This window comes from Tachyglossus aculeatus, chromosome X1 (assembly GCF_015852505.1).
Source record: "Tachyglossus aculeatus isolate mTacAcu1 chromosome X1, mTacAcu1.pri, whole genome shotgun sequence".
NCBI lineage: Eukaryota > Metazoa > Chordata > Mammalia > Monotremata > Tachyglossidae > Tachyglossus > Tachyglossus aculeatus.
In genome coordinates this window covers 88,672,487-88,697,412 of record NC_052101.1, presented here as the reverse complement: position 1 = coordinate 88,697,412, position 24,926 = coordinate 88,672,487, and the positions used below count along the sequence as shown (strand labels likewise).

At 50.9% G+C, this 24,926-nt stretch overlaps 2 protein-coding genes across 4 annotated transcripts in view; one reads left to right on the top strand and one right to left on the bottom strand.

Moving 5' to 3' along the window:
• Positions 1 to 440: 440 nt before the first annotated feature.
• On the bottom strand, positions 441 to 12,103 carry MON1A (MON1 homolog A, secretory trafficking associated). The gene is made up of 6 exons (XM_038773029.1): positions 11,936 to 12,103; positions 7,625 to 7,771; positions 5,356 to 5,799; positions 3,537 to 4,302; positions 1,493 to 1,640; positions 441 to 806 (listed from the first exon to the last, which is right to left on the bottom strand). Exons 2-6 carry the CDS (start codon positions 7,752 to 7,754, stop codon positions 666 to 668), a joined length of 1,629 nt encoding a protein of 542 aa, XP_038628957.1. The 5' UTR covers positions 7,755 to 7,771; positions 11,936 to 12,103; the 3' UTR covers positions 441 to 665.
• Positions 12,104 to 23,398: 11,295 nt separating this feature from the next.
• Positions 23,399 to 24,926, top strand: part of RBM6 (RNA binding motif protein 6) — a 112,918-nt gene continuing 111,390 nt past the window's right edge. For 2 of the 3 annotated variants that reach the window (XM_038771619.1, XM_038771618.1), the window contains exon 1: positions 24,430 to 24,479. In XM_038771619.1, coding sequence (XP_038627547.1) covers positions 24,457 to 24,479 — 23 coding nt within the window. In that variant the 5' untranslated portion in view covers positions 24,430 to 24,456. Of the gene's footprint in view, positions 23,424 to 24,429; positions 24,480 to 24,926 lie in introns of those variants that run through there. The other variant, XM_038771620.1, reaches the window with a different exon arrangement.

Below are 24,926 nucleotides of genomic sequence, written 5' to 3'. Positions count from 1 at the left end.
TTCTAGGTCTGTCTAGCTACTGCCTCAGCAAGGTCTCACTTCTGAAGACTTACCTTGCTGTTGTAATCTCGTTGTGGGCAGGGTATGTGTCTACTACCTCTGTCATATTGTACTCTCCCAAGTGCTGAGTACAGTGCTCTGCACACAGTAGTGCTCAATAAGTAAGAAGATTGATTGATTGGAAGGCACCGGGCACAGGTATTCCAGGGTGTCCACCCCCCGACATGGCCAGAGAAAAGGAGATGGTGACGGGAAGAAAGAAGAGATGGTCCCGGGAAGAGAAAAGAGGTTTCTGTGCCAGCGTGAGATACAGGTGTGTTCAGGGCAAAGGAGGGGATGGGGAATAGGAAGAGGTGTGAAGCTGTGCTTGAGTGTGTTAGTGAGGAAGAGAGGAAGGGAAACGTTCCTTTGGGAGACAGACCCATGAAGCTGCTGCTGGACTTTCCACCTACTATTTAATGCAAATAAGAATCCTGGGGCTGCCCAGAAAAACCACTTCCCTAGACCCTCTCCCTCTCTTGTCCCAAGTATGGGGGACAGATACATGGGGGTTCTGCCACCTCTCCACCATGCACATTCTCAAGGAAGGGCCACCTGGTGAGACCCAAAGAGAGGGAGGAACGGAGCCAGAGGCAGGTCTCAGAGCCTGTTGGCAGCCCCAGCCCTCAGTATGTCAGCGGCGTCAGAATGAAGAGTCGGTCCTCCTCCTTCCGGATCCAACGCATGAGCTTGTTGATGGCGCTGACAGCTGAGGCCTTGGTCCCCAAGGGGCTGTAGCACATATAGAGCTCAAAGGCTCCAGTCACCTGGGGGATGGAGAACAAACATTAGTTCCTGAGCCGTTCAGGAGTGCAAAGGCCAGTTTCCCCTATGATGGAGGGGGAAGAAATGAGCTTCAAGACCGGGGTGAGGGCAAAGAGGTGCGGGTGGGTGTGAGGAACTTAGCCTAAGCTGATAACCACTTGGATCTGTCCCCTTTTGGGCACTTGGTATTCACCCCACCCTCAGCCCCACGGCACTCATGGATATATCTGTAATGTACTTATTTATATTAATGTCTGTCTCCCCCTCAAGACTGTAAGCGCTTTGTAGGCAGGGATGGTGTCTGCCAACTCTATTGTATTGTACTCTCCCAAGCACTTAGTCCATTGCTCCACACACAGTAAGCACTCAATGAATACCACTGACTGATTGATAACCACCCTGGGTGATCTCCCAAGTCCGGAGAAGCCCCCACCCTCACACACTTGCAGAAGGAAGAGGGCTTGGAACCACAACCCTGGCATAACCACATCTGAACCCCCATGTGGGGTTGATAGGCAGTACTGGGATAGGGGGATGGGACTCAGGACCTTCCCTCCTTCCCTCTCCACCTCCTTTGCCCTCGTCCTTGGCAGGCTGGCCAGTCTGACTCTGGGAGGGGGGTGCACAGGCCAGGGCATATTGACAAAGGTGGGTGTCTGGCTGTTCAGGCAGAGGCAAGGCTCCTCACCAAAGCCACGAGGTTCTCATTGGGCCCAGTGTAGTAAATGGTCTTGAGGGGGCGGGAGGCATTGTGGGCCCGACTGTGCAGGTACTGGTACAGCCCCAGAAGGCGTTCCTGCTCCTCTTCACTCACGTATGGGGCCTCGATTTCTGGGCTGGAAAGGTGGAAAAGAGAATGACACAAAACCATCTGGATCAGTTAAGTCAATCCCCTCATCCATCCCCCTCTGCTCTGGGGGCCAAGTCAGGTCGGATTTTCCCTGGCAGGGAGAGAGTCAGGGACAGCTGACCTCCCACCTGAGGAAACAACCCCAAGCTTGGGAGAGATGGCAGGGCTTGGAAGGGAAGAGGCTTAGGGGAGGGGTGGCCATGGGGTAGGACTTCAGAGGGGGATTCCAGTATGAGGGATTCCCCCTGCCTCACCCACTCCCATAGGGAAGGGTGCTTGAAACCATAACCCTGGCATGACCACATAGCCAAGGGACCCAGGGAAATGGGTCCGTAAGACTAACCAGTGTTTTGGCCACCTGCCCTTCACAGGGCTGAGCCTGCCTCGTCTGGCTTCTCAACACAGGCAGTGGGATGATGGCCATTCGTGAGAACAAATGCCCATAATTAACGTTGTTATTGGGTGAAGCAAATATTCTGTGTCTCCAACAGGAAGCACAGGATGCTTGGAGGCATCGGGTGATGGTTGCCCTCCTTGATATCCATCCGCACGTTTAGAGGTGTGTTACCAGAGGGACCTGGGGCCTCAAGGGATGGGGAGAGCTGGGGTGGAGGCCGACTGGGGCCAGAGCCGCCATTGCTGCGCAGACAATGTCTGTGACTCTTCCCTGGTGCTCCTGAGCAGGGCCCCCCGGTAGAGCCCGGCAACCTCCAGCTTCTCTGTTTCCTGCGGAGTGGCCGGCCCCATCGCCATGGAGATCGGTGGTGGCATCCAACCAGAGAAGCCAGCAAGAATGGAGCCATTGACAGCAGTTGGTGGGAAGCAGCTTAAGGGGCACGGGGATGTCGGGACTTCTTCCCCAGAGAGCCCCACAACCAAGAGGAGCCATCAGTTCCCACCTGCTTCGGAGCCTGCTTCGGTGCTCAATCCTGTTTGTTGAACCCAAGACCTCCTTTGCTTTGACTAGAACCAGCTGGGTAGGCAATGACAAGTTGCTGGTTTCAGGATCTTTCACCATCGAAAGCCCTCCAACTTTTCCCTCTTCCCCAGCTTTCCCTTTCATATTCCAATACGGACCACTTCTCCGTGAATTTCTCCAGGCCCTTTTGAACCTACTGAAATGTTCTGCACTTGGATCTGTGCCTTTTGGGTATCTGGTATTCGTTCCACCCTCAGCCCCACGACACGTATGTACCTATCCATAATTTATTTATATTAACGTCTGTCTCCCCTTTTAGACTGCAAGCTCGTTGTGGGCACGGAACGTGTCTACCAAAAAAACTGTTTTATGCTGTACTCTCCCAAGTACTTAGTTACACTGCTCTGCACAGAGTAAGAGCTCAATAAATATCACTGACTGATTGATTGATTGATTGATTCTGCTTATGGTAACGAATCGCATATGCTTAACATCCGCTGTTCGGAGAAGGGTTTCTTTTTGTTTAGTACATAGTCCTACCACCCTTCCAGCTCCAATGGGTACACTCGTGTCCCGCCTACCTATTCCATACCTTCGGGTGTTTGTAAATTTCAATCTCGTCCCCTCCCTGCCTTCGCCTCTCCAGACTAAAGTATCCTGACTTCTTCGGTATGACCGCTACAGAAACTTTTCCACCCCCGCGATGATCTTGGAGGCCTTTCTCTGTAGGCCTCTCAGCCACTTGACTCTCTTCTCATCAGCCACCCCACTCTCCCCAACAATCTCCTCCCCCACAATCATTCCCCCAAGGATTCGCTTCCCACTCCAACAGTCCTTTCTTCCTCAGTCATCCCCACGCCCCTGGCACCCCATCCCCCTTGGCTTTCCTTTCCCTTAGCTCAACTACTCTCTTCCCCAAACTGAGAGGCGGGGCAGTAGCGCCCTCCCATGGCCGTCTCTCACCTGGTGAAGAGCCCAGAACTCTTGGACTTGTAGATAAAGTGGCGCAACTCAGGGATGCCCACTTGGGCCACACTGTAGTATGGGGTGCGCAGGGCCTCCCGCAAAGCATGATAGACCCCTCGCTTCCTCAGCCGCTCCTGGAAGCGGCGGCGGCAATCTGAGACTGTGAAGAAGTCCTCGCGGTCGGTGGAGACCAGGAGAAGGCACAGGTCCGTGTCTGGCTCCAGGTAGGATATGTGGGCGTGGAAGAAGCCGCTGGAATTGAACTTGGGCAAGCAGATAGGCGTCCAAGCTTCACCCTCCCTGAAGGAGGAGGAGGAGCTGATGAGGTTAAAGAGCAGGTGGAGGTCGATGGGGTGGAGGAACTGGTCCTTCTTCCTGACCAGGGACACCAGCTGGTTCCTGGACAGGAGGATGGAGAAGACCAGGCTCTTGGCCCGGGCCTGCTGCAGGCTGGCACTGACGGTGTCCCTCACGCTGGCTGCCAGGGGCAAGCAGCGGGCAGCACTCATCAGGAAACTGGGGTCCCGGGCCATGAGCTGCAGCAGGTTGTCGGTGATGCGCTCCGAGCCAGAGAGCAGACGCCGCAGGTCATAGTTCTGCTTCTGCTGGAAAATGTGGTTCAGCTGCGTCCAGGTCAGCAGGCTGAGTATTTGGTAATAGATGTACAGCAGTTCCTGGGCGATCTCCTGCTCTGACTGGCGGGTCCGGGCCACGGCGACTAGCACCAGGGGGCTCCGGCGCACAAATACTACTTTGTAGCCATCTGACCAGCGAAGTGGACAGAGGAGGAAAAGAAGCAGAGAGAGACAGACCTCATCAGACCCACTGGCCAACCTTGAGGGAGAGACAGCCCCTAGATGCCGCTCATGGCAAATCGGCACTGGCCCACGGGCCAGGGACCCACCAAATTACAACAGAAATTAGCCTGCATTAGCAAGAAAATGCATCTAACAGCTCAGGGCAGGGAGCCCGTTTCCTCTGCCAGGGTGACCCCAGGTAGAGCAGTAACCCCACAGTGACTGAGATAGGAGTAGGCAGATCTTGGGGCTCCCAAAGCTCCCTTCCATCACTGAGACCCTGGAGAATGGCTGGAAAGAGATACATGCAAACTGAAGGATTTTACAAATATAGCTGCCAGCCTCCTCTAGGCGGTACGTTCGTTAGGAATGGGGAACATGTCTGCTAATTAATTCTGGTGTACTGTACACTCCCGAGCACTTAATACAGTGCTCTGCACATAGTAAATGCTCAATAAATACCACTGATCGATTGATTCTTCTCTTCCAATATCTCCTTCCCACATCCTTGTGGAGGAGAGAGGTTCACCCCACGTTCCAGAAGGGAAAATTGAGGAAGGAAACAAAGCCTGTCCTCTAGCTCCCACCCGCTTCTGACAAGCATCCGCTCTCTAATCATCTGGACCCAAGCTCTCAAAGCTGCCAGGATGGGGGAAGGTGGTGAGCTATACCCACCCACAGTGGAAGACAACCGATTCCCATCCCGGTTTTCCTGAGGAGATTGCTCTGTCTTGGGGGGGGGTGACCTAGCAAGTAAAAACAGGTTCGCTGCAGTCGGTCAATCAGTCATACTTATTGAGCACTTACTGTGTGCACAGCACTGTACTAAGTGCTCAGGACAGTACAATATAACAGACATATTCCCTGCTTACACTAAGCTGCACTAAGCTGAAATCCTCTGCTCTGTGGCACAGGGCTCAACGGCCCTCTGAGGGACACCCCCCCGCCTCAACCCTGCGTAACACCCACGGCTCCAGGCTTTCCCTCTCCCACAAAACCATTAGCCACAGGGCTTGTACCTGCGTGGATGGAGCGGATGGCATTCTTGTCGGCCTCCAGGAAGGACACCAAGGCCACCATGACCCCCATGGTGCTGGACAGGGCCTCCTCTGACCCATAGCGGGAGTACACCGGCTTGCCTGCCTCACTCAGCACGAAGATGTGTTTTTGGTGCTGCCGCCAGGCCTCCATTGCCTCTTCCTCCTCTTCCCTGGCCTCCTCTCCCAGGAAGTCGGAGGGCTCCTCTGGACCCGGCCGCATCTCCTCTTCCACGTCTCGTGCCACCCCCGTCAGCTGGGTGCTCAATTCGCTGAAATCTTTGCTGATCTGCTGCATGTCTGTCAGGTGAGCCTGGGCCCCATCTTTCTCCTCTGGGCTCCCTGCACAGTCCTCCCCCTCCTCCGATGCTGTCAGGTCCTCATAGGAGCGGGCATGAACAAACATGGCACCCTCCTGGCCAGCCCCTGAAACCAACACAGCCAGGATCAGGGCCTAGGCATGGGCAGATAACACCACCGAGGATTACTCTAGCTCATGGGATGTGGGAAGTGGAACGAGGAGTGGGAAGTCCTGACTGGATGCTCTGGAGTAGTGGAGCAAATCCCTGCTATTGACTTTTCATCATCGTCATCATCATCAATGGTATTGATTGAGTGCCTACTGGGTGCAGAACAATGTACGAAGCACTTGGGAAAGCCACCATGGAGCAAAGAGACACTGCACGGTTTGCATAACTTCCACCATCACTAATTCATTTATTCAATCATATTTATTGAGTGCTTACTGTGTGCAGAGCACTGTACTAAGCCCTTGGAAAGTACAATTCAGCAGTGAAGAGCGACAATCCCTGCCCACAACAGGCTTACAGTCTAGAAGACTTACAGTCTTCCCCATCCCTGGAAAAGTGACTCTATTAGTGACCTCGGGGCTGGAGTCGAGGGTCTTTGAAGAGTCTACAACTATCTTTCTGAAAAGGGTTCTGTGACAATACATCTTCCTATGCTGGGATCTGGAACATGGGTCAACTTTCTACCCCCTGCTCTTAGTGACCTTCATCTGAAACTCCCATCACTTGGCATTCACCTCCCACCGGTCATTCATTCATTTATTCATTCAATCGTATTTATTGAGCATTTACTGTCTGCAAAACACTGTACTAAGTGCTTGGGGGAGTGCAACACAACAGTAACCAGACATATTCCCTGCCCACAGAGAACTTACAGTCTAGAGGGTCCCCAAAGCCTCTCTGTGAGATCCAAAAGCACAGGTCCCTAGAGACAGTCCAGAATGGATTGGAGATCGTTGGGATTTAAAGAACATTCCTTTTTGCCATCTATGTCCCTAAGGAGATTGCTGAGCTTCTCTCTGGAATGTGCCTGTCTGTCTGGCGGCCTTCTGACATCACCTCCACCTCCCCTCCCCGTATGCTCCCAAGTTAGGGGCTCTGTGGTTGGTAGAGCTTGGGGAACGTTCCTGGAGTTTAATTAATCCTCTGAAATAGGTTGCCGGTGTAAATTGAACAAACAGGAAAACATGGCCCAATAAGAGGAAGGATCGATAGGCGAACTGGGACCTGTCTTTGGGGGATGTGATCTACCTACCCCTCGGAGGCTCAATTCCCTAGCTTTCACTGAGGGGTGTGCCGGCAGGGAGGCATCAAGGCTGGCCTGATATGAATGACGCTTCAGCAAAGCGTTTCAGATGAACCGAACATCGAGGGACCTGGGCCAACTGGGGTCTCTGTTCGTCTCATCCCTTTCCCCCGAGCCGGGCAGAGTTGGACAGGGAGGTCACCCCTTAACTCTACCTTACTCCTCATCAGGTCAGGTCTCACCTGTTTGACCCGTACTTGCCTTCCAGTACTAGGCATGCCTGGCTTTCCTGGGCTGGAGCTGAGGCCAATGTGTGGCTGGAAAGCCCCAACCCTGTCAGGGAGAGAAGTCCACACTGACCCATGAACCCTTCAGTTGACTTCATGAAGCCTAGGAACTTCAGGCAGATGGGCCAGTAATCTCCAAAGAACCCACAGACTGTTCCAGAGCCCCCTGGTCTTTGGCGGCCCTCAATGGGATATGGGAAGGAGGCGAGGCCGGATAAGGTGGGTGGGCTCAGCCTCTAAGTCCTTCCCCTTCTTACAACTTGACTGGCCGCTCATCCCACTAGGAGGGTCTTGCTCCCAGGGGGAGAGTCTGAAGAAAACTAGTACGACCAGCACTCTTGACCACACCCTACCTCCTGTGTCCTGTTTGCTGGTGGTTTGACCATGTAGGGCCCGGAGCCCTGACCTACCTGGCTCAGTTCCCTGGGCCAGCCCCGGAGTGGGGCTCTCAGACCTCTCCATGTGCTGCCCATCAGAAGGCATCAAAGAACCATTGGAAACGTCCCAGCTTTTCTTCTTGTGGACATCGGCAGGCATCATGCTAGCACGGTCGAGCCCTGTGGGCCAAGGGAAAACACCTCATCAGCAACCAGGCTTTACTCAGCAGCCACCAGTGGGCACAGCTGCCCTGTACTGGCAGCTGGGCACAACAACCTATGCGCAAGAAGTACTGTGGCCTAGGAGTCAGAAGATCTAATCCAGGCTCTGCCACTTGTCTGCTGGAGGACCTTGAATAAGTCATTTAATTGACCTATGCCTCAGTCAACTCATCTGTAAAATGAGGATTAAGACTGTGTGCCCCACGTGGGACAGGGACCGTGTCCAACCTGATTAACTTGTATCTACCCCAGTGCTTTGTACAGTGCCTGGCACATACTAAGCGCTTAACAAATACCGTAAAAAAAACTACGACAAAAAAAACCTGAACAGGTACACGGGCCCACTCGGAGTCTGAGAGGGACAAACCCAAGGAGGATGGATGAATAAATGGACAGATGGACACAGACAACAGTACAGATAACAAATCAATAAATTAATACCTTAACAAGAGTAAAGTGAAGGGAGGAGCCTGGTGGGTTCCTGCGGGGCTGGGGATCCTGGCAGAATGGAGGCCAAAAACATGGTTTGAAACATACTGAAAGACGTGGAACTAATCTCTCATGTGATCAGCTTGTAGCAAGAGTCTCCTCCCAATCTCCCCTTCCCCACCCCCCCATCCCGGGGGGGGGGGGGGGGGAGAGAGCGTGAGTGTGTGTGTGTGTGTATGTGGACACATCGATTGCTTCCCCTCCCACTAGCTTCTCTTATGTGCCTGGGGCTGCCCCATATCCCACACTCCATTTGGGCTGTAGTGGAGGTTGATGAAGTGGGGAAGAAACTTGTGACCTTCTCCTTTGTAAATGTTCTTTCTTGATGAACACCAGGACTGGGACGTATTCAGAGTCCCTTTAAATCCTTCCCAACACTACCCCTCACACACCTCTGAAGCCAAAGTAGCCAGACTTAACTTTGGCAGGGCTCCAGTTGGAACCTCAGCCCTGGGGGCGCCTGTGCAAGCTTCCTCTTCCCTATTCCCCTATCTGCTTTGAGGTTGAGAGATCTTGCTCTTACATCTCCAAACCTATCCCCCTTCTTCCCCTCCCAACTTGGCATGAAAGAGGTCTCTATATTCCTCCAACAGTATAACCGAGAACTCTGGGACTTGGTCTTCAGCAGCAGCAGCATTTTATGAATGCCTTCTGTGTACAAACCACGGTATTGGGAGTTTGGGAGCAAACAGGAAGAATACAGGACACGATCGCTATGCTCGAGGAATGTACAGCCTAATGGGGAAGACAAAATGACATAAGATGAGGATATAAGGGTCTAAAAAGTGTGAGAGTAGATACAAATCAAAAACACAAGAGGAAAAAAAAATTGCCAGATGAATGCTGAGGTGGCTGAGGAGATGCCATGACTGGAAAGGGGTGCGGAAGGAAAGAGTTCTGAAGGGGGGGAAGGGGCGTGGTTTGGTCAGGCTGAAGGGGGAGGGTGTTCCAGGTGGGAGGAACGGCATGAGCAATGGATCTGAGTCTGGAAAGCAGAGAACAAGAGTCCACAGTGGCCTGCCAGCACACAGAAAGTCTCTTCTAACAGAGCCCTGTATGGTGACCTCTGCACACTGCCTGGGAACAAGAAGTGATCTTGCAGGTCAGCAACCACAAGAAGACAGAGAGTAGCCCTCTATGGGTGGGTCCCCCAGGCCAAGGGAGCCTGCTCTGGACAGGAGGGGAGGAAACAGCATTTATTATCTGCCAGCTAGTTGACAGGTATACTTGGCATTTGTGTTGGCTACGATGCTGCCAACCTGAAGGCTGCAATCAACCTTAGATTTTGTCCCTGTTGGCATATTTTCTAATAGTGTAGGTCTTGGGAAAATAATAATAATAATTGCAGTATTTGTTAAGCGCTTAATCTGTGCCAAGCACTATATTAAGTGCTGAGGTAGATACAAGATAATCGAGTACCACATGGGGCCCAGAGTAGGAGAATCCCCATTCTGCAGGTGAGGGAACTGAGGTACAGAGAAATGAAGGTACAGAGAATGTTGCCCAGGGTCACATGTAGGATTAGAACCCAGGTCCTCCAAGTCCCAGGCCCGGGCTGTTTCCACTAGGCCATGCTGCTTCTCGGCAGATTCTGGGGTGATGGCTCCGGAGAGCCAGTTATGGAGTTGGGATCAGGGAAACGAGAGGATGGTTTGCTGTTTGCTCAGTCTTTTTTCTCCCCGGGGCCCCAAGAACCCTACACAACAGGACGGTGCCCTCCCAGGTCCCTTCACTGTCTCTCCTACCTGTCAGAGAAGTGAACGCCTCCTGATGATAAAATATGCTCATCCCATCCCCTGCATCCCCTACCCTGAGGTTGGAGTCTGAGCTCAGGGACACAAGGTTAACTCTTTCAGTCTCTGCCATTTGGGGTCAGTAGGGGTGAGTAAGGGACACCTGGGGGAGAGCCTCCATTCTTGGGCCTACAAGGACAGGACTTGCCAACCTTCTTCTTGAGAGTACCCATCACGGATGCCCAATTTCCATTCTAGGCTCTGGTTGAGAACCACCAGAACTAGCTCCCCACCTTCTACCTCTCAGCCCACTGGCTCGGGGGCGGGGAGAACAACCTAGAATGGACCTAGAATGGAGAAGCGAAACAACCCATCCAGGGGCATGGCAAGCTTTAAGAGTACAAAACACTTTTCCATTAATAAAAAAAGATCTGAACAGCTATCTAAAGCAAACAAGTACACAGATAACTCTTAGGGAAGCCTAAGGGTGTGTACTTCCCCATGTACCGTGTGTTTTGTTCGGCTGTATACTACCGCTGTGCTGTGAAATAATAGTAGCGGTCATATCGTTGGTTGAAAACATGACTTTAAAGAATTCTAACTGTGGCTTTCTTTGCCTCTTTGAGCTGTATCACGGGGCTTGGTGGGGAGGAACTCCGGGGCCACCTTCAGTTGGAGGAAAATGCCGAGAACCACATTTCCAGCCTGATCCCTTTCTTCTCTGCAGCTAATTTGGCCCCTGATATGGATTCTGGGTACTCAACCCCATCCTGGACTCCCCATCGCTTTACCCACTGAGAGACCGAGACAGAAGGGATGGAGTAAGAGGGGGTGCTTATGGAGCTGAAGGAAAGGAGAGGAGATACTACTGGAAGCCAAGAAGCAGAGGCCAGGACTCCTGAGGGGGGCTCCTGAGAGTGGTGGGGAAAGCCACTGGCTAGGGTGTCAGTGTGAGTGGGGCTGGCAGGGTTGACTTGTCAGATCATGGACTGTGGCCCTGTTTGCATACTCCAGGCTCCTGAGGTCAACCACTCCCTTCGTTGACAAAGGTGCTCGATCACAGCAACTGCAGGAAACAGCAAGTCTCATTTCACCACACAAAGGTCAAGCCCAGTTTCCCGGGTTGCAGGGTGATCTTCTTGGGAGACAAGATCCTCCACCTCGGGAAGTCTTTGGCGCCCCTCTCCCCAGTTCCTTTAAGGTGGGCTTCGCAAGGCTGGATCTGCCTCGTGCTTGGAGGTCTGGGGAGGTGCTGAAGGTAAGCACTGCATCGGCTGCTTTACCTTGGGGCGCGTGCTAGTGGAGGCATCCACCAGCATCCAGCGCCCTAAACCCAAATCCTCCTCGGGCTGCTATGAACAAGCAGCATAGCTTAGTGGATGGCGGGTGTGCCTGGGAGTCAGAAGGCCCTGGGTTCTAATCTCAGGTCCGCCACTTTGCTGTGCGACCTTGGGCAAATCACTTCACTTTTCTGTGGTTCGGTCACCTCAACTGTAAAATGGGGATTAATACTTTGAACCCCGTGTGGGACAGGGACTATGTCTACCCCGACTAGCTTGTATCCACCCCGGCGCTTAGTACAGTGCCCGGCACATATGAAGCGCTTCACAAATACCATCAAAAAACAATAACACCATCAACAACAACACTAAAAAACTACCGCTCACCCCACTGGGAGAGGCTAACAGGACCAAGGCTGGTCCTGGTTCTGAGCTCACCCTTCTTTTGTCCTTCCTCTCCCCCCAACTCCTCATCCCCTTGTGGGGGGCGTCCGGTCCCCCTCCCATCTCGGTGCCACCCCGAGGAGCCTTTTGGAGCAGACAAGGGGGCTCCCCCCCGTCTCATCGATCCCGTCCTGCCAGCTCCCGCGGAGTTGCAAGAGAAGACGGCTCGGACCCACCTCTGTTGGCTCTCCGTTCCCCGGCGAGGCCCACAAGGAATATGCCAACGGGTCGCAGCTATGAGCTGGGTTCCTGGGAGTGCAGCAGCGGTGCCCGGGCGGGGCCAGACCGGAGGGGGAGGGGCTCCCGCCTCTGGAGGCCTTTACCCCTCCAAATGCAGGACATGGTGACAGCCGACATGCCGGCCCCTCGTGGTGATGGTGGAGGGGGGGGCCATGCCATCCCCCTCGATGCCCAAGCCAGGCAAACAGGGATCAGCTACTTTTCAGAAAGGTCAATTTCCTGCTCTGGCCCCGTTGCCTTGTGGGGATTGTAGTCTCTACCGGCAAGAAGGCCCAAACCCCGCCGAACCCAGCAGCCGACTGGACCCTTTTCGGCCCCGTTTTCAGTGGATCGCTCCCGGACTCAAGGAGAGCGGCGGTTTACAGCTCCCTCTGGAATCCAGAAGACCTAATTCCCCTTCCTGGGGTATTTGTTAAGCGCTTCCTAGGTGCCAAGCACTGGGGTGGATACAAGGTCATCACTGATTCATTCGATCGTATTTATCGAGGGCTTACTTGTGCAGGGCACTGTACTAAGCGCTTGGAAAGTACAATTCAGCAATAGAGACAATCCCTGCCCACACCGGGCTTACAGTCTAGAGTCTACAGTCTGATCTGATTTTTAGACTGTGAGCCCACTGCTGGGTAGGGACTGTCTCTATATGTTACCAACTTGTACTTCCCAAGCGCTTAGTACAGTGCTCTGCACACAGTAAGCGCTCAATAAATACGATTGATGATGACTGTCTCTATATGTTACCAACTTGTACTTCCCAAGCGCTTAGTACAGTGCTCTGCACACAGTAAGCGCTCGGCAGAAGGAGCCCGGGCTTTGGAGTCAGAGGTCATGGGTTTGAATCCCAGCTCCACCACAAGTCTGCTGTGTGACCTTGGGCAAGTCACTTAACTTCTCTGGGCCTCAGTTACCTCATCTGTAAAAATGGGGATTAAGACTGTGAGCCCCCCGTGGGACAATGTGATCACATTGTATACCCCCCAGCGCTTAGAACAGTGCTTTGCACATAGTAAGCGCTTAACAAATGCCATCATCATCATCAATAAATACGATTGATGATGATGATGATGATCAGGTTGGACACAGTCCCTGGCCCACGTGGGGCTCCCAATCTTAATCCCCATGTTACAGGTGAGGTAGCTGAGGCACAGAGAATAATAATAATAATAATGATGATGGTATTTGTTAAGCACTTACTATGTTCTAAGCGCTGGGGTAGATACAAGGTCATCATTTATTCATTCGATCTGTGGAAAGAGCATGGGCTTGGGAGTCAGAGGTCATGGGTTCTATCCTATTTATTTCTATCCTATTATTTCTATCCTATTTATTTTATTTTGTTGCTATGTTTGGTTTTGTTCTCTGTCTCCCCCTTTTAGACTGTGAACCCACTGTTGGGTAGGGACTGTCTCTGTGTGTTGCCAATTTGTACTTCCCAAGCGCTTAGTACAGTGCTCTGCACATAGTAAGCGCTCAATAAATACGATTGATTGATTGATTGATTGGGTTCTAATCCCAGTTCTGCCACTTGTCAGCTGTGTGATTTTGGGCAAGTCACTTAACTTCTCTGAGCCTCAGTTACCTCATCTGTAAAATGGGGATTAAGACTGTGAGCCCCACGTGGGACAACCTGATCACCTTGTATCCGTCCAGTGCTTAGAACAGTGCTTTGCTCATAGTAAGCGCTTAACAAATGCCATTATTATTATTATTTATTGAAGGTTTACTGTATGCAGAGCACTGTACTAAGTGCTTGAAAAGTACAATTCAGCAATAAAGAGAGACAATCCCTGCCCACGCCGGGCTTACAGTCTAGGGTCTACAGTCTGATCAGATTGGACACAGTCCCTGGCCCACGTGGGGCTCCCAATCTTAATCCCCATTTTACAGGTGAGGTAGCTGGGGCACAGAGGAGTGAAGTCACACAGCAGACAAGAGGCGGAGTCAGGATTAGCACTCACATCCTCTGACTCCCAAGCCTGTGCTCTTGCCTACTAGGCCATGCTGCTTCTGCCCTGGCCACCCAGGGCACCTCAGATGATGCGGGGTAATTCGTCCCTATCTTTTCCTCAGTTTCCCCTCCATGATGTACATTATGTACATCTCTTTAAATTGTATAATTTACTTATTTATTTAGATGGATGTCTGACTCCCCCTCCACTCTCCCAAGCACTTAGTACAATGCTCTGCACACGCTCAATAAATACTATTCATTGATTGACATCAATTGACATCAATCATATTTATTGAGCACTTATTGTGTGCAGACCACTGTAGTAAGCGCTTGGGAGAGTACAATATAACAATATAACAGATACATTCCCTGCCCACGACGAGCTTGTAGTCTGGAGGGGTAGACAGACACTAATATAAATAAATATGCAACATAAATGTATCAATAAATATAAATAAATGTATTTATACATAAACTGAGGAGGATATGAATTCCTGCCCCTCCCAACAGGGATGGCTGATAGCACTTAAAGCAACCTTAAAAGAAAGGGCGGCTAGACCCAACGAGTTGATTTAATTTATGAGGATCTCATTCTCTGGAAAGAACCCCACTGGGGGAAAGGAAAGAGGGTTAAATATTGGGTGAGTTGTAAGTTTTTTGGACACTTTTTAAAGAGGTGCTGTTAGGTATTTTTAGTGCCAAAGGCAACATGATGATATATCTTAAAATATTAAAACACCCAGGTGTTCATCTGCAAAAACTAAATTCTGATCTCATTAGATCTATCTTTACTTTTGGTACTCTAAATCTTACCCTTTCTGACAGTTTACCTGGGAGTACAAAAAAAGTAAAAAAAAAAAAAATCTCACAGACAATAGTTTCCTTGCTAATTAATCCTGAAATAAAGGTTCTTTCTTTTTGGAAAATATTAAGAGAACGTGAAAATGGATCATAAGATGCTAACAACTTGTATTTCTCAAATCTGTTTCTTTAGAGGGGCTCAATTTTTTTTCCAGATATAAATGTATTCATCCTCACAGTATCCTGAAAAGAAAAATAGAAGACAGAGATTAGTATTGCTACTGAATAAACATGGAGTTGCCCTCTTAGCTATCTGCTAGATTCGGTAATAATAATAATAATATTAATTCTGGTATTTGTTAAGCATTTACTATGTGCAAAGCACTGTTCTAAGCACTGGGGAGGATACAAGGTGATCAGGTTGTCCCATCTGGGGCTCACAATCTTAATCCCCATTTTACAGATGAGGCAACTGAGGCACAGAGAAGTGAAGTGACTTGCCCAAAGCTGACAAACTGCAGAGCCGGGATTTGAACCCATGACCTCTGACTCCCAAGCCTGTGCTCTTTCCACTGAGCCACGCTGCTTCTCTAATGTTAACACAACATCCAGTCACAATTATATGATGTGACATGCTCTCACTGGTAAATGATACATGCTCTCTTCCAAATGATACAATATTCAATATCGCCATTAGTCTCTCTAGGAAGTACAGTATTCAGACCCTTGGTATGCCTGATTCCAAGTTTTTCAATGGGGCCATTATCCGATCTCGTGTCAATAACTGTGTAATGGTCATAGAAACTAAGTTCCCTCAGTAAAGACAGAATTTTATGCATGTACACTGTGGCACAATCATCATTCACCCACCCCCTTGCCTCTGTTCCTCTCCTCGCCTCCACCCCCACAGACAGTTACTGGGCAGGAAGAGGCAGAATCGTCAAGTTGAAATAGCACTGGACTAGAAGTCCAGAGATCTGAATGCTATTCCCCGCCCTGCTATTATTGTCTTCTGAAGTGCCTTTGGGATAGTCCCTTAACCTCTCTTTGCAAAATTTCCCTCTATGCAAAATTGAGGTACCATTCCCTTCCCTTCTCTCCCTCACATGCCATTCAAATTGGTACTTAATTGGTACCAGGACTTGCTAGAGTTCAACATGAGCAACTGGATGTGTGGTTATTCTAAGCCCTCGCACCTCCAGGTGTATTGTCTCATACTACAGCATGTCTGGAGTGCTGTGCTCCTGTTTGTATGAGCCAGAGCACTTCTGCCATTACAAATGAGAAGCAGCACGGCCTAGTGGATACAGCCCAGCCTGGGAGTCAGAAGGATCTGGATTCTAATCCTGGCTCTGCCACTTGTCTGCTGTGTGACTTTGGGTGAGTCATTTCACTTCTCTGCTTCAGTTACCTCACCTGTAAAATGGGGATTAAGACTGTGAGCCCCTTGTAGGACAGGGATTGGGTCCAACCTGATAAGCCTGTATCTACCACAGTATAGTGTTTGGCACATAGCACTTAACTAATACCAATAGAAAAAAAATGAGGCACTGGTTAGAAGACAGGGCTTACCTCTCCTTTCCAAGCCCAAAAGAACTCTAGCCATCTACCCTTCCTGTCTTTCTCTCCAGCCAGGTTTATATGATCTCTCCACAGCCCCTTTGATTCTCCCCCCTGTATAAATGTGTGCTGACGTGTCCTTGTACCTCTTAGCCTGTAGACATTCAAAATGAGCTCAAGGTGCATGTGAAGTGTGTTGAGTCAATCAGAAACAGTTATTACGAAACAAACCCAGGGTACTTGGAAAACATTTTCAGTTTTGCTTTCAGCAGTTTGTTAATGCTAGTATTGTCCATTTCTACAATTAGAGCCTTTTCCTTATTGATCTCCCCTGGGTTTATTGTTTTATTTGTTTCTCTCCTCCCTGACTGAGGAGAGAACCCAAATTGTTTTCACTTTTATGTTTTTGAGCAAGTTACTGGCAAAGATCCCGGGTGATAAATGCTAAAGATTTAATTCCAGAATCTCCCAGAATGACTATTTTATGGGACAGGGAACTGGCCCTGAGGCTTCTAATGCTGAAGTTTGTCCTCCATTCTGCTTGGGCTCTCATTTGTCTTGTGCTACATGAGGTGTGATTTATAATAATAATAATAGTGATGGTTTTTGTTAAGCACTTACTATGTGCAAAGCACTGTTCTAAGCACTGGGAAAGTTACAAGGTGATCAGGTTGTCCCACGGGGGGCTCACAGTCTTAATCCCCATTTTACAGATGAGGTAACTGAGGCACAGAGAAGTTAAGTGACTTGCCCAAAGTCACACAGCTGACAATTGGCCGAGCCGGGATTTGAACCCATGACCTCTGACTCCAAAGCCCGTGCTCTTTCCACTGAGCCACGCTGCTGGTTTTGGACCACTGAAAATGAGCCCACTTCACTGGTTTGTTTTCTTGATTACCAGGCTAGTTTCCTGCTTTCCAGATGACTTTCTGATGCCCGTATTTTATGATCCCCAAAAGAAAAAAATCAACATATTTAGCTACTTCTTTCCATATATGAGTGGCATTTTGCATGCATATACCTTTCTTTCTACATTATTGTTATTATATCTGTTAAGTGCTGTTCTAAGAGCTGGACAAGATAGTTGGGTGGGATACAGTCCTTGTCCCATATGGAGCTCATAGTCTAAGTAGGAGGGAGAATAGGTATTGAATCCCCAATTTATAGTTGAGGAAACTCAGGCACAGAGAAGTTACGTGACTTGCTGGGATTTGAACCCAGGTCCTCTGACTCCCAGGGCTATGCTCTTTCTACTATACCACACTGCTACAAACTTCTCTCCAATAATAATATAATAATATGTGTTAAGTGCTACTATTTGCCAAGTACTGTTCTAAGCACTGGGGAAGATACAAGGTAATCAGGTTGTCCCACGTGGGGCTCACAGTCTCAATTCCCTTTTTACCGATGAGGTAACTGAGGCACAGAGAAATTAAGTGACTTGCCCAAAGTCACACAGCTGATAAGTGGCAGAGTTGGGAGTAGCATGCCGTAGTGGATAGAGCATGGGCCTGGGAGCCAGAAGGTCATTCATTCATTCAATCATATTTATTGAGCGCTTACTGTGTGCAGAGCACTGTACTAAGCGCTTGGGAAGTACAAGTCGGCAACATATAGAGGCGGTCCCTACCCAACAATGGGCTCACAGTCAATCAATCAATCAATCAATCAATCGTATTTATTGAGCACCTACTGTGTGCAGAGCACTGTACTAAGCGCTTGGGAAGTACAAGCTGGCAACATATAGAGACAGTCCCTACCCAACAGTGGGCTCACAGTCTAGAAGGGGGAGACAGAGAACAAAACCAAACATACTAACAAAATAAAATAAATAGAATAGATAGGTACAAGTAAAATAAATAGAGTAATCAATATGTACAAACATATATATATATATACAGGTGCTGTGGGGAAGGGAAGGAGGTAAGATGCAGGGGATGGAGAGGGGGACGAGGGGGAGAGGAAGGAAGGGGATCAGTCTGGGAAGGCCTCCTGGAGGAGGTGAGCTCTCAGTAGGGCCTTGAAGGGAGGAAGAGAGCTAGCTTGGCGGATGGGCAGAGGGAGGGCATTCCAGGCCCGGGGGAGGATGTGGGCCGGGGGTTGATGGCGGGACAGGAAGGCTGAGTAGGTGCGAATGAGGTTGTCGTTAATGTAACTTGGTGATAACAAGGGCATTTTTCCCGGGGTGGGGGGGGGTGGTGGGGGGGGTCAGTCAGGACCGGACAGGGAAGGGGGATTGGGGGGCATTATAAGGAAGGTCGCTTAAGTGGGTGGGGGTGGAAGCAGGGGGCGTCTATGGCGGCGCTCGGAGGAGAGGAGCCTTCTGGGAGCAGCGGGGGCCACTAGGTGTGATGGCGGGCGGGCGGGCGGGCCTCTCAGGAACGGAGTCCCGGGCGTCTATGACGGCACGGTCTGAGGAGAGGATCCTTCCAGGAGCAGCAAGGCTGCAAGGTGTGATGGCGGGCGGGCAGGCGGGCCTCTCAGGAACGGAGTCCCGGGCGTCTGTGGCGGCGCTCTGAGGAGAGGATCCTTCCAGGAGCAGCGGGGGCCACGCGGTGTGATGGCGGGCGGGCGGGCGGGCCTCTCGGGAACAGAGTCCCGGGCGTCTATGGCGGCACTCTGAGGAGAGGATCCTTCCGGGAGCAGTGGGGGCCACTAGGTGTGATGGCGGGCGGGCGGGCCTCTCGGGAACGGAGTCCCGGGCCTCTATGGTGGACCTCTCTGGCGCTCTGAGGAGAGGATCCTTCCGGGAGCCGCGGGGGCCACGCGGTGTGATGGCGGGCGGGCCTCTCGGGAACGGAGTCCTGGGCGTCTATGGCGGCGTTCTGAGGAGAGGATCCTTCCGGGAGCAGCGGGGGCCACGCGGTGTGATGGCCCCAGTCTAGAAGGGGGAGACAGACAACAAAACATGTAGACAGGGGTAGACAGGTCATGGGTTCTAATCTTGACTCTGCCATTTGTCTGCTGTGTGACCTTGGACAAGTCACTTCACTTATCTGTGCCTCAGTTACCTGATCTGTAAAATGGAAATTAAGACTGTGAACCCCATGTGGGACACGGACTCCGTCCAACCTGATTAGCTTGTGTCTACCCCAGTGCTTGACACATAGTAAGCACTTAAATACCATCATTATTATTATCATTATCATTATTACTACAGGTGGCACTGTGTGAAACCCCCACCACTAATTCCTTTATGCAGGTTCTCCATCTTCAAGTCTTAGGATCGAGACTCAGCCATCTTTTCCCAGCAAGCTGATGGGAAAAAGTACCCCATGATAGAGCCGTTCATGACGTAGTCACATTTTGAATGTACATAACCTGGCTGTATTGTGGGGTATGCCTGGAATCAATTTCTTGGTGCTGGTTCTCAGGCCTGTAGTCTCAGGACCGAGACTAGTCTGCCATTCTTGATGGAAGACTCCATCATCACCATTATCACTGTCACAGCTCTCTAGTTCCTTGTCTATGCCATCTCCACTCTTTAAAGATCTCCCATAATCAAATCTCACATAAAATCTCACCTGCTCCTCTCCAGTGCCCCCGTCTTGCCAGCCCTTTCTTTGGCTCTCCCATCATTCTCAGCAGTATCTCAAAAGATTATCTCTTGCCTCCTCTCAAAATCTACCCCCGTCACCTGCATCTCCAACCCATCGCTTCACACTGTATCAAAACATTTGCCCCTTCCCTTCTTCCCTTCCTGACCATGTTCAACTGTTTACTCTCCAAACGATTCTTCCTCTCTGCTTTCAAACATGACATGTACCCCCATCCTCCCTCCTACCATTCCTCTCCAAACTCCTTAAGCGAGTTGTTTATTCATTCATTCATTCAATCATATTTATTCAGGGTTTACTGCGTGCAGAGCACTGTACTAAGTGCTTGGGAAGTACAAATCGGCAACATATAGAGGCTGTCCCTACCCAACAATGGGCTCACAATCTAGAAGGGGGAGACAGACAACAAAACAAGTAGACAGGTGTCAATACCATCAGAATAAATATAATTACTGCTATATACACATCATTAATAAAATAGAGTAATAAATATGTACAAATATACACAAGTGCTGTGGGGAGGGGAAGGGGGTAGGGCGGGGGGGAGGGGAGGAGGAGGAGAGGAAAAGGGGGGGCTCAGTCTGGGAAGGCCTCCTGGAGTAGGTGAGCTCTCAGAAGGACTTTGAAGGGCGGAAGAGAGCCAGTTTGGCGGATGTGAGGAGGGAGGGCATTCCAGGCCAGGGGTAGGACACAGGCCGGGCGTCGACGGCGGGACAGGCAAGAACAAGGCCCAGTGAGGAGGTTAGCGGCAGAGGAGCGGAGTGTGCAGGCTGGGCTGTAGGAGAGAAGGGAGGTGAGATAGGAGGGGGCGAGGTGATGGAGAGCTTTGAAGCTGAGAGTGAGGAGTTTTTCTTGATTCGAAGGTTAATAGGCAACCACTGGAGATTTTTGAGGAGGGGAGAGACATGCCCAGAGCGTTTCTGTACAAAGACAATCCGGGTGTAACCATTTACACTTTATAAGTGTACTTTGTAAGCCTGCTGCCTCCACTTCCTCTCCAATTATCTCCTTGACCCCCTCCAATGTGGCTCCAGCCCCCTACACTCCATGGAAACTGCCCTCTCAATGGTCACTAATCAGCTCCTTCTTGCCAAATCCGACAGCCTCGACTCCACCTAATCCCCCTCGACATCTCAGTTGACTTCGACACTGTGGACCACCCCCTTCTCCTGAAAACATTATCCAACCTTGGCTTCACTGACACTGTCCTCTCCTGGTTCTCCTCCTGTCTCTGTGGCTGCTCATTCTCAGTCTCTTTCGCAGGCTCCTCCTCTGCCTCCCACCCCATAACTGTGGGAGTCTCTCAAGATTCAGTTCTGGGTCCCCTTCTATTCTCCATCTACCCCCACACCCTTGGAGAACTCAGTCACTCCCATGGATTCAACTACCATCTCTATGCAGATGATTCCCAAATCTACATCTCTAACCCTGATCTCTCTCCTTCTCTGCAGTTTTGTATTATTTTTCATTTTTCATTTTTCATTCATTCAATCAAATTTATTGAACACTTACTGTGTGCAGAGCACTGTACTAAGCGTTTGGAAAGTACAATTCACCAACAGAGACAATCCCTACCCAACGGGCTCACAGTCTAGAAGCGGGGAGACAAACAACAAAACACAACCTGCCTTTAGGACATCTCTACTTGGACATCAGGCTGACACCTCAAATGAACAAATCCAAAACATTCATTCATTCATTCAGTTCAATCATATTTATTGAGCACATACTGTGTGCAGAGCACTGTACTAAGCACTTGGAAACTACAATTTGCAACAGAGACAATAATAATGATGGTATTTGTTAAGCTCTTACTATGTGCCAAGCACTGTTCTAAGCCCTGGAGTAGATACAACGTAATCAAGTTGTCCCACATGGGGCTCAAAGTCTTAATCCCCATTTTACAGATGAGGGAACTGAGGCACAGAGAAGTTAAGTGACTTTTCATTCATTCATTCAATCGTATTTATTGAGTGCTTACTGTGTGCAGAGCACTGTACTAAGCGCTTGGGAAGTACAAGTTGGCAACATATAGACACGGTCCCTACCCAACAGTGGGCTCACAGTCTAGAAGGGGGAGACAGATAACAAAACAAAACATATTAACAAAATAAAATAAATAGAATAAATATGTACAAGTAAAATAAGTAGAGTAATAAATATCTACAAACATATATACATATATACAGGTGCTGTGGGGAGGGGAAAGAGGTAAGGCCGGGGGGATGGGGAGGGGGAGGAGGGGGAGAGGAAGGAGGGGGCTCAGTCTGGGAAGGCCTCCTGGACTTGCCCAAAGTCACACAGCTGACAAGCGGTGGAGTCCGGATTAGAACCCATGACCTCTGACTCCCAAGCCCGTGCTCTTCCCACCGAGCCACGCTGCTTCCCACTGAGCACATGGTAAGTGCTCAATAACTATGATTGATCTAATGAGGGTCAATGTTACTTTCTTTTTCAATATTTGTTAAGTACTTTTATTAGGTACCAAACACTGTATCAAGTGCTGGGGTAGATACAAGTTAATTCGCCCAATCACTCGTATTTATTGAGCGCAGAGCACTGTACTAAGCGCTTGGAAGGTACAATTCCACAACAAATAGAGACGATCCCTACCCAACGGGCTCACAGTCTAGACGATCAGGTTGGACCCAATCCATGTCCCACGTGGGGCTCTCAGTCTTAATCCCCATTTTGCAGATGAGGTAACTGAGGCACAGTGAAGTGACTTGTCCAAGGTCACCCAGCAGACAAGCGGTAGAGCCGTGCCACGCTGCTCGGCTTGCAGCGACAAGGTGGGAAGCAGCTGATTTTAGGATTTAGATCTGGGTCAATGGGAGGTACATATTTCTTACTCTATTTATTTATTTATTTATTTATTTTACTTGTACATATCTATTCTATTTATTTTAGTTTGTTAGTATGTTTGGTTTTGTTCCCTGTCTCCCCCTTTTAGACTGTGAGCCCACTGTTGGGTAGGGACTGTCTCTATATGTTGCCAATATGTACTTCCCAAGCGCTTAGTACAGTGTTCTGCACACAGTAAGCGCTCAATAAATACGATTGATGACGAGGTACGTATGGCGTCCGTCGGGTGCCTGCTGAACAGAAACACGGCGGCAGAGGCACAGCCCAGCCAAACTACAAGTCCCAGCATGCCTCTCGGTGCAAACGGCCACCCCCTCCCCGTTTGGAGAAGCAGCGTGCTAGGCCTCGTTCCATTGGAGGGCGAGGAGTGGGCTTACTTTTCCCGCCCCTTCCTTCGCTCCGGCGGAGGGTAGTTGGGCCCGCGGTGCGTGCCGGGAGTTGTAGTCCGGGAAGTAGGTGGTCGGACTACAGTTCCCAGAGGCCGGTGGGTGAGTTCGCTGGTTCGAGTTGGGAAGCGGGGGGGGTGGGGCAAGGGAGCGCCTTTGTGGAGGCCGGGTGGCCCGGGCGCGGCGGGGGTTGGGGGTGAAGAGAGGAAGTTCCGGTCTCCTCAGCTTTGGGTCGGCCGCGATTGAGGAGAAGGAGGAGGAGGAGGTGGTGGTGGCGGCGGCGGCGGCGGCGGCGCTGCTCGCTCAGGTGGGAGCACCTCGCCGTCGGGCTGACCGAGGCCCTGCCGAAGCGGGAGGAGGGGGAGGAAGGAGAGGGTCGCCTTCCCGGGTCCCGCGGCGGGGAGGGGGCCGTGTGAGGCCTCCGCGGCGAGGCGGGAGGCCTGGGGGGGCCGGGAACGTCGCGCCCGGCGGAGTTGCAGGCCTGACGCGGAGGCCGTGGCGGGCCTGCCGCCGTCATGCCTGAGGGCACGTCACAGACAGCAGGAGGAGGCCTGGCAACGAGGGAGCTCCGACCGAGAGGCGCAGCCGAGGCACCGCGTGGGGCCAACCCCGAGGGGCTCCAATTCGGTGGGGGCCTAAGATCGATCAGTCGTATTTCGTGAGCCTTGGCGGCGTGCAGAACACTGCGCTTAGGAGAATACAGTAAAACAGACCCCTCCCCGGTCCGCAACGAATTTACAGTTTAGAGTAGAGGCGGCGGGCATTGTCCTCCGGCGTTCCAGCCCCATCCGAGGGCCCGAGAATCCCGGGAAAAATCAGGGTCGGGTGTGGGGGGGGGGCCTGCAACGACATCGCCATTCTTTTCGTCTTTAATCATCATCAGTCGTATTTATTGAGCGCTTACTGTGTGCAGAGCAGTATACTAAGCGCTAATCCCACTTTCTCCCGAGGTAGTTTAGGCTGGAGGCAGGAGGAGCTCCAACCGGATGGGGCGTTGGGCTGATCCTGCGCTATTTACTCAGAAATATCGATTGATCTCCTCGTGAAAAAGGGGAGTGAGCCCTCGTTTCTAACTGGGAACTTCCTCGGTTCCGTCTGCCGCTCCCCTCTCGGGGCAGCCGTTTGCCTCGCTCTCTTCCAAACGGCAAAATCTTGCCCGCTGCTCAACTAGGTCACGGAGTTTGCCTGTTGCAGGAGGACGATCCGTGTGGATGAACGTGGCGGGGCGGGAGTTTTGCTCCTCGCCCACGGCTAACGGGGGAGTGGGATGTTGGCGGCCCGTTTGGCCCTCGAAGAGGTGCTGACAGCATTGCCGTTGTCCCCGGAGGTGCGTCTAGAAAATGAAAGCGACCTCTTTCATAAGGTACATAAAACACGAGGACAGTTTTAGCCCGTGCCCTCTGTTTTCCGGGGCGCTTGTGGAACCGAGAGCCCCCATGGCCGTGCCGATTCGGTAGCTTTTCGGATGCAAACGAATTTAATTGAATTTCCGTTTGTGCTCCCGATAGGGTGGATTTGTTTTTCTTCAAGTTTCTCTTCTGTGTAATGTGCTGCCGCCCATAATTTTGCCCCTTCACCGAAATTGCTAGCAGGCGCCCAAGGGAGAGACAAAGTAGCCGAGTTCGGGGCCGGGAATATAACAATAATTATAATGGCATTTGTTAAGCCGTTACTATGTGCAAAGCACTGTTCTAAGCGCCGGGGGGGCGGGGGGGGTGGGTGGTACAAGGTGATCAGCTTGTCCCAAGTGGGGCTCAGAATCTTAATCCCCATTCTACAGATGAGGTAGCTGAGGCACAGAGAAGTTAAG

Bases quoted from the DNA above. Each gene is read 5' to 3' on its own strand.
- MON1A (XM_038773029.1), bottom strand. From the start codon at position 7,754: ATGATGCCTGCCGATGTCCACAAGAAGAAAAGCTGGGACGTTTCCAAT. The intron at 5,800-7,624 runs GTAGGTCAGGGC...TGTTGGTTTCAG, and splicing joins GGCCCAGGGAACTGAGCCAG to GGGCTGGCCAGGAGGGTGCC. The intron at 807-1,492 runs GTGAGGAGCCTT...TCCATCCCCCAG, and splicing joins ATGAGAACCTCGTGGCTTTG to GTGACTGGAGCCTTTGAGCT.